Source organism: Cynara cardunculus, assembly GCF_001531365.2.
Source record: "Cynara cardunculus var. scolymus isolate 2C chromosome LG 2, CcrdV1, whole genome shotgun sequence".
Taxonomy (NCBI): domain Eukaryota; kingdom Viridiplantae; phylum Streptophyta; class Magnoliopsida; order Asterales; family Asteraceae; genus Cynara; species Cynara cardunculus.
This window is the reverse complement of record NC_037529.1, coordinates 55,306,916-55,316,325: the sequence shown is the minus strand read 5'-3', so window position 1 is coordinate 55,316,325 and position 9,410 is coordinate 55,306,916. Positions and strand designations below refer to the sequence as shown.

Here is a 9,410-nt window from a genome sequence, read left to right as displayed (position 1 = left end):
ATCTTCATTGTATGCTTCTGGATGATTTGCTGGAGAATTCACTAAGTGTTGATGACCAGAGGATCGATGAGGATGCTCTTTCCATCGCATCCCAGATTGTCCATCAGTCCTCTGGTTGTACTCCAGACTTAGCCGATACTGCCTTGATGTCTTCATCGGTCTTCTGGTTCTTCATCACTTATTGTTTTTCATTACTTTTGCATTATGAGTTATGGGGTTTAACAACCACCACCGCCCATTGCCACTACTACCGTCGGCCATCACCACCTCCACCATAACCAAAACCACCTCCACCATAACCAAAACCACCTCCACCATAACCAAAACCACCTCCACCACCACTACCACCGTCAACTATATCAAAATTTTCATTCAAATTTGGTACCGTTATATATGTACGTATTCATTTACATGAAAATTGTGTAGAAATATTTATAAATTGAATTATTTTATTATTTATTTTATTTGTATTAATTATAACTATTATATAATATTTAAAATCATCAGATATTTTTTCGGGGTAGTTTGTCTAGTTCTGTCACATCCAGTCCTAGTCGTATCAAACCCTAGGCATACTCTTATTTTGTTCAGTCCTACCCTCTTGTCCTGTCCAGTTTTGTCTTGTCCAATCATGTCTGCGTACCAAACACCGCCTAAAGGACGTTATTGGGTTTTATCCAGTTTTATTTAGGTTTTAATCCATTTTATTAGTCCTTAATGGGCTTTATTGAGCTTTATTTGTTTTTATTGAGCCTTAATTTATTTTATTCAATTTTATTCGGTTTTATTGGATATCCATTTTTTTTGAAGTATATAATATTTATATACGGCAAATGATAAACTCACACACCCTCCTCACATATGGTGAGGTTTGAACCTCTGACCTTTCAGAAGGCCAAGGGCTACGATACCGCTAGGCTAAAGGCCTTTTTGTAGTTTTAATCCATTTTATTGGGCCTTGTTGGGAATTATTGGGCTTTATTCATTTTTATTGGGCCTTAATCTATTTATTGAGTTTCATGTAATTTTATTGGGCCTCAATGGACTTTATTCAATTTTATTGGGCCTTAATCCATTTTATTATGCTTTATTCAGTTTTATTGGGTCTTATTGGGTTTTAATCCATTTTATTGGGTCTTAATGGGCTTTATTCGATTTTATTGGGTCTTAATGGATTTTATTGAACTTTATTCAATTTTATTGGGTCTTAATGGGCTTTAATGGGTTATATTGAGTTTTAGTCTGTTTTATTTTATTAACTAATTTTTGTAATACACTAATAAGTAATAAATATTTAATAGTTTAATAACTAATAATCAATTAAATTCATAGTTATTAATTAAAAAGGTAATTTAATAAATTAATAAATATTAATTTAAATTGTTTAAAATTAGCGATGGAATTTCCCTCAGAAATTCGTTGTTGTTTTGTGAATTATTAAATAATATAATCAAAACCTAACTTTGCCTCCTGACCGACATAGCAGATCGAGAGAGCGAGAATGGGCGACAAATAAAGATCGAGAGTAATAGAGATCGAGAGATATAGAGATCAAGAGTGATAGAGAACGAGAGCGACAGGGTAGGAGAGGAAAGATATCGTTCTCGCCACCACCACCGTCGGGCACTCTACCCCGTTGTACCCCCACCACACCTCCAAGGCTGACCACCACCACCTTTGATGTCGACCGCCACCACCTCCACCGGCCACCGCTGTTTCTATCTATCTATCTCTCTCTCTCTCTCTCTCTCTCTCTCTCTCTCTCTCTTTCTCCACCACAAAAACCTTGTGAACGATTTCATCCCAACCTATAACCCTAAAATTTGCAAATCTTTTTTTGCAAATCTTAAGGGTATTTATGTGGATATACATGTTCTTTTAGGTATATATGTGTTTAATTCTGTCTATATACGTGTTTTAGATATGTAAATAAATGTGTTCATGTGCGTAGGTATATAAATATGTGTCAATATTGGGATCTTGAAGAAATGTGAAATGTTAGGGTTATTTTGAAGAAATGTGAAATGTTAGATTTAGATCATTGTTAGTTTAGGTTGTCAATTGTTGGTCAAACATTAGGGTTATTTTGATGCAATGTGAAATGTTACTTTATATATGTTTGTTAAATTTTCCATATACATTTGGGTTAAACAAATCATAAATGGGTTTGTTCTTTAGAAATTTCTTAAATCGTAAAACTTTGTTTGTTCTTTAGAAATTGGGATTTTAGACCACATGATCCATATATGGGTTTGTTTGAAATGATTACTGAGTTCGCTTAGCGATTATGTCATTTTTGCTTCAAATGAGTTTAACTTACTTTAGTTTACATTACTTTGTTATGTGATGCAAACATTCATTTGTAGTTAGGTTGTCAATTGTTGGACAAACATTAAACTTGGTTTTATTTATTTATAGTTGGATTGCGGAATTGTTCGACAAACATTAGGCTTAATCAATGAAAGGGTAAACCATACAATGTTTGCATTGAGAAACGAGCTCGATAATATTCGTCTTGCCACAGGGGAGGTAAATGTACTCCATAATATTAATGAAGATGAAGGTGGCGACGAATTGGAGGACGATGCGATGATGTGTCGGGAAATGAAGATAGCGAGGATGAACCATAATCTGAAGACATAGATGATGATTCAAATTATGAAGATGAACCAATGCTATCTGATTATTCTTTTAATGAGTAGCTTGTCTTCTGTATGCTTATTTCACAATTGCACATATAATCGCGATTTTTCATTGTCTTTTTTCAGGATAGAATTTTTTGTTTTTTAGGAGATGTCACATAGAGAGCGTGGTAGAGGCCGTCATGGTAGTAGAGGTAGCCTCATGTCTGGTAGGGGCAGCAATTGCTGGCGGGAGTGGCGACCCACGCGTCGATGACATGGCGGAGTTAACATAGATCAGCCACCACGATATAGATGACCGAGAGATGGAGGCCCCAGCCTCGACTAGTTCGGGGTCGAGGAAAGTCCCCAACCATGAGATGTCGACACCCAGTCATCCGATCCAGCGACCATATCTTTCTTTGTTAGGCAATGAGTAAGTAGATGTGGTATAAGACTTTGTATTACATACTAAAATGATATGAATATCTTTTATGTTGTATATGTTTTTTTAATTGTCCATGTTTAAAGATGCTCATGTTAGCCAGGCGATGATGACTATATTTAGGTTTTCCTTTGTTGGTTATGGCATAGATGGAAGGAAGTCCCTTCGGAAGTCTGTGATTTGATGTTCCAACGCTTTCGGGTTGGTGTACTCTTTTAATGTAATTATACATATAAGGTTATTGTTTTTACATTGATACAAATATTATATATGTAGGTTGGATGACATGTTTCGTGATTTATGGACCAAAGCCATGCACAATAGGTACTCAGATTGGATGAGCGATACACGTGACTAGGTCGTGGCATAGGCCTATCCCGATGCTCAGCAGCCGGACGGTGAGGACTTCTCATGGATTAGACTACACCGCCCTATATCGATCACAGAGAAGTTTGGATTTAGATGATTGACCACGTATGTATTTCTATTATGAGCTTCCTGAAATGCCATGTATTTTGTACCGACTTATATATGCGTTCTGTTTTTAATAGGTTTGGGATACCGAGCCTTGGAAAAAGAAATCCAGGATCAATAAGTCCAATCAGAACACACAGTTTGAGGGGGTGTCGTTTGGGCACACCGTGGGATCGATCAGTATTGCACAGCATCGAGACAGGATGGTGAGTATATAATTTTTTTTGAATATGTAATTAGTTCTCTATGTTTACTAATAACTTAACCTAATTTTCTAATCTCGGCACAGGTAATGGGTCGTGAGCCGAATGCTACTGAGGTGTTTGTGTGTACTCACTACATGAACTGGAAGTTCAATCTAGGTTCACCCGGCCCGCCTACTAATCCTCCTCAGCCAGTTACCCCAAAGCTACAAGGTATCATGTAAGTTTTCCAAAACCATTACTTTCATTTATAGATACATTTGGTAGGTTTAAAGTAATATATTATAATAAACATAGTGATGCTATTAGTTTGGGCTGCCATTGTTGGGCAGATGTTAGGCTAAGTAGATAGGTTGAGAATGTGACTATCATTAGTAGTTAGAATGCTTTAATTGTTAAAAACATGCATTGGATATGTTTGATTTACAACCATTATGCTGCTGAAATTTCTACATATATAACCTCACCCGTTTTTTTTTTGGTGAACCATAGGAGTGATTTCAATCTCTTAGGGATGAGTCACAATCTAGTACTAACACTCATCCCCCTGATAAGGCATCTCTTTAGGAGTAGAATGTCGGAGGACGGAGAACTCTTTAGGAGTAGAATGTCGGAGGACGGAGAAGGACCGTATTTTTGGTTTCCGGACCTCCCAGGATCCCTCTTATGCTGTGATTGGTAGATGTAGTAGTAGCACCTAGAGATCATACTATATTAGATCAACAACAGAGGTATGTTAGTTATATTGTTATATACTTTATCATTACTTTCATTGCGAACAAATTACTAATTTTGTCGAATATTAAATATTTACAGGTAGCAGACTTGAGAAAGAAGTTGGCAAGGCTAGAGGAGGAGGCGCGGCTAGGGAGGAACGCCATCAAGCCGAGATGGAAGTCGAATGGAAGAGTAGGGCAAATTTTGGGGGCTGAACAGGCTAGACACGTTGTCCAGTTGGCTGAACAGATCGCGTTATTGGAGCATTTTGTTGCTTTTATGCGGCAGTGAGGATATGTTTTCCCCCCTCTCCCACCTTCCAGTACTTAGATTGTATGAATTTGAATATTAAATTATGTGAATTTGGATGTTTTGAATTATATGAATTGGTTAGTTTTAATTTGTTGACAATTTTGATTTGTTAGTTTATGGCCAGGTTTTGTATGAATTATGTAATTATAAGTTATTTATTTTAAATTATTAAAAGTTAGCAACGTTTTCCATCGCTAAAAGTTTATGGTCGCTCGCTAAGCCATCGCTAAAAGTCTCTCGCTAATCCGTCGGTAAAAGAATCTGTTGCGAATCCGTCGCTGAAAGAATCCCTCGCTACTCCATCCCTGAAAGGTTTCCCTCGCTAATTTGTCCTTAAAAAAATCTATAGCCGAAACTTTTCCGTTGCTAATCCGTCACTGAAACATTTCCGTCGCAAATACTATCTATAGCTGATCTGTATCCGTCGTTGATAGCATTACCTACGAACTTTTGACCGACAGACGATCAGCGATCGATTATGCCTTTAGCGACGGGTCAGCAACAGAATTTCCCGTCGCTGACACTCCTCATTTCTTTAGTGGGGCCTCCTATTTTATATCTCAAATGATATCAATCGTCTTGGACTTTGCAGCCTGCACATGTTTCACATCTCTTGATCTTGATATGGATTTTTAGCATCACCAAGAAAACCCGATGAGCAGAAAGGTGGAGTGATGGTGGTAAGAGCGAGGGAAGAGGTACTAGATCTTAGACAATGGATGGTGGTGGTTAGAGCATGGAAGAAATGAGAAACCAACTAGTTTTCCTTTTTAAGGATAGACAACTTCGTGTGGCAAGAGAATGGAGAGCGCATCTAAATTTTAGGAAGTATAATTTGTGTAGTCAACATAGAAGAAAAAGTGTCGAAAGATTTTTTTTTTTCTATTTCTTGCAAAAAGTCATCTTTTAGGACTCTTATTAGAAGTTTGGGAATGGTGTTAGGAAATAAATAAAAAAGTAAATGTTTATTAGAAAAAGCGGGTGTCAATCAAAGAAAGTTTTAAAATTCTGTGTTCCTAGAAAAGTGAACATGTGAAGTAAAAGTAAAACAAACATAACCAAGAGAGTGTTCTTTTGATCTTAATATCGTTCAATACGAAAATGAAAAAAATAGAATCAAAAGATAACGTTATAAAGGGAGAATTGCACAACTTAGGTTGCTACCTTGAAGGTGTAAGAAACCCTAAAGGTAATATTTTTGCTACTTTGGAGGAATTTGTATACAAGTTTTCATTTCAATTTACATGAAAAAGACAGCAAGATGAGTTTGAAATCCAATGTATATTCGGCCTATTTGTTTCACCTTTTGTGCCTCGATCGAAAGATGTTTACTTGTTCATCCCTTAGAGTTACAAGTCTTAGTTCCGGTTGTTGCAGGTTTCATATTATCTTAGTATGTATTCGATTCTCAATACAACCTTTTCCCGTTAATAGAAAAAAACGAGTACAAAAAGAAGAAAACATTGTAGGCAACGACAATAGAAAAAGTCAAAAACCACTAAGAGTATCAATTAACTTGACATGAAAGGTTGACGTAAGATGTCATGCATACGAACAATACACTAAACTATTGTAACTTTACCATAAATACAATGAAAGGTATATAAAAACATCATGATACACTTGTAGAGTTTTGATCTCTCTCTTTCATACACACACACACACACATCAATATATATATATATATATATATATATATATATATAGAAAAACAGAATAATTTATCAATTATACACTTTTTTCTTCTAATGATATCAACAATATTATTTTGGTTTGATTTTAATCAAATTAATTAACTAATTTGAATTATTAATTTGGCCATATAATAAATGATATTGAGTGTCAATAATTATAACAATAAATAATAACAATATATAATAATAGTAATAAAAAGAATACATTGAGAATATGAAGCCAATGGAATATTGTAGAAAATAATTATGGGTTGTTTGAAACCGAAGCAAATTAAAAGAAATTGACAAATTCTGGAGAGCCTATTTACATTAAAAGGAGAAGAGAAAACCTCTAGAAGGGTCACACGAGTATGAATTCTGAATTCGCTGAACTGAAAAATCTATGAAAAATGTCCGTAGCTTGTTGAAATCCTCTGAAAATGCTTGTTATATATATCCACACCTTGCTGTCCGTGATATAATTCGTGGAAATTGGGTTCAGGTTTTCCCTCGATCGATGATTTCCCCATCAAAAATGGAACTTGAAGAAACTGATCGTTCCACTTGGTGTAATCTTGTTCGCCATCTACAGTGTCATTAATTTGGTTTTGGCTTTTGGTGCAATCAGTCAACCCCCATGGATACCCACCACTGTTCGTCTGGAAGTAACCGCCGTTGGTTCCATTATTGCTACTCCCCCAATTATTCTGGTGGAAAATGGTGGTGCTGCGCGGCAGCGGCGGAGCGGAGAGTAGGGTGTTGGAAATGGTATTCGAATACTCCGGATTCATCTCGGAGGATGACTTAGATTCAGTGTTGAAGAAGAGATCACCGGAGTCCGGCGGTGGTGGTGGTGGTGGTTGTTGTTGTTGGGTATAATTGAAAGGGAGGAATCCCGAGAGGTGGTGGGAATCCGGCTGCTTGTTTGCTCTCTCGTGACTGGTCACGAATCTGTTGAGAAAGAATTCGTGTGTTGCAGGTGGAGGGTTGTCAATGAGTGGGTAAGATGCTGCCATGGCCGTCGTCGGTGGTTCTGGTTTCTCGTCGAGGTTGGAGACTTGGTAGGAACCCTGTGAGTTCCTCTCGTTACTCCCAGACGGAGCTTTATGGTCGTCGTTGACCTCCGATAGTGGTTTATGAGTGTTTGGATCAATCCCTCTTTGCCTTAGCTTCTTCTTGATTGAAGAGTTCCATAAGTTCTTGATTTCGTTGTCTGTCCTTCCAGGCAGTTGAGCAGCAATTTGTGACCATCTAGAAAAATGAACTGGAACCCATTAGCCATTGGCCGGAACATATATATATATATATATATATACATACACACCACTTACTTGTTTCCAAGAACTGCATGTAGTTCAATAATGAGTTTCTCTTCTTGCTGAGAGAATGTGCCTCTTTTCAAGTCAGGCCTCAAGTAATTAATCCATCTTAGCCTGCAACTTTTACCACATCTTTCAAGGCCTGCACATAGAAGAAAGATTAAGAGTTGATCAAGAAAGATAGAAAGAAAAAAAGTAGAAATGGAAAACCTGCAAGTTTAGGGACAGAACTCCAACAGCCATGGCCAAACTTGGTGATATGCTTGATAAGCTTTTCATCTTCTTCAGGGGACCAGAGACCTTTTCTTAGCTTTTGTTTATAACAACAAGAGTGCCTCCCCATGTGGATGAGGCAGAAGATTCTACAAAAGATGGCAAACCCTTTTGTATTTAAGATTACTTTTCTGTGAATTGTCACCCAAAAAGGAGGGTTTGCTGGAATGGAATTTTAGAGAGAGAGAGAGAGGGGATTAAGACTTGCAGCAGGTTTTGAAAATGGAGGGGCAGGCTGGAGGAATGAGGCTTCAAATTAATAGGAAAGGGAGCCCCTCATGGAAAGCACATTTAACCCCAATGGTTTACTTGGTTCCATTCTTATTATATTATGTTAGAAAGTATATTATTCTTTGGTCACAAAGTGTAAAAACATTTTAAATTCCCAAAACAAATACATTTGAATATTTCATTTTGTAGTTTCTAGTTCAAGCCCCTATAATATTGATATCAAACTTTTTTGCCCCATTTCTAACTTATGAGTTATCATCATCAATCAAACATACATTATTCACTGATCCATAAATTTGTTTATAAGCTATCATTTTGAAACACTTCAAATTATAGTTTTCCAATCAATTAGGGGAGCTTTTCTAAATGTTCTTTTTCCAATTAAGACCCTTATATTAAAATTGAGTAATTTTACAACATGTCATTGTAACAAAAGGGTCTATATGAGAGCATATATGATCATCTGCCCTACTAGACTACTTATAAAACCTATGTTTTTAGGACCAAATACTTATGTGTTCTATCTAAAAGTGTTGTAATATTACACACAAGTGTTCGGTTTTCTAAATTGAAGTCCTATAAAGTAATTTATTGGAATCCTTACACTTTTGACGTCCTACAATGTAACACCGGAATTTTTATGAATTCAAGTTTCAATATGTTCATCATCTATGGAATGATTTGGCTAAGTAATGGGAGTTTTGGTCTTTGACCAAATGTCGAAAATAAGCAAGAAAGGCTCAAAACGTTAAGAAAAGGGTGTTTTGCAACCCTCGAATCGCGACCCTTGCACCCCGGGCTAGGGTCGCACTTTATGTACCCAATGAGGTGGTTTTTGGCAAAATGTGACTCTTGTTTCAAGGCCCTCATGGTTGGGTCGCATTTCAGGGTCGCACATAGTCGGCAGGGGTTAAAACTCGGATTTTGGGATAAAGCTTCATTTGGCCATAACTTCTTCATCTTTACTCCATTTTGGGTGATTCTTTTTGCTATGGTTTTCTTTTTTGAGCTCTTCAAGATGAGAACAGTGATGATTAATGATTCCTTGATGATTATGGGATTCATAGATATTGAAGGTAAGATCACATCTTCATCTTTTTGAATCTAAGGTTTGGTCCTTTTGCACCAACAACTCTCATTTC

At 36.7% G+C, this 9,410-nt stretch overlaps 1 protein-coding gene across 1 annotated transcript; it reads right to left on the bottom strand.

The window, feature by feature from the left end:
- Positions 1–6,749: 6,749 nt before the first annotated feature.
- On the bottom strand, positions 6,750–8,201 carry LOC112506508 (transcription factor MYB61-like). The gene is made up of 3 exons (XM_025110617.1): positions 7,975–8,201; positions 7,777–7,906; positions 6,750–7,696 (listed from the first exon to the last, which is right to left on the bottom strand). Exons 1-3 carry the CDS (start codon positions 8,105–8,107, stop codon positions 6,847–6,849), a joined length of 1,113 nt encoding a protein of 370 aa, XP_024966385.1. The 5' UTR covers positions 8,108–8,201; the 3' UTR covers positions 6,750–6,846.
- Between the last annotated feature and the right edge of the window lie 1,209 nt (positions 8,202–9,410).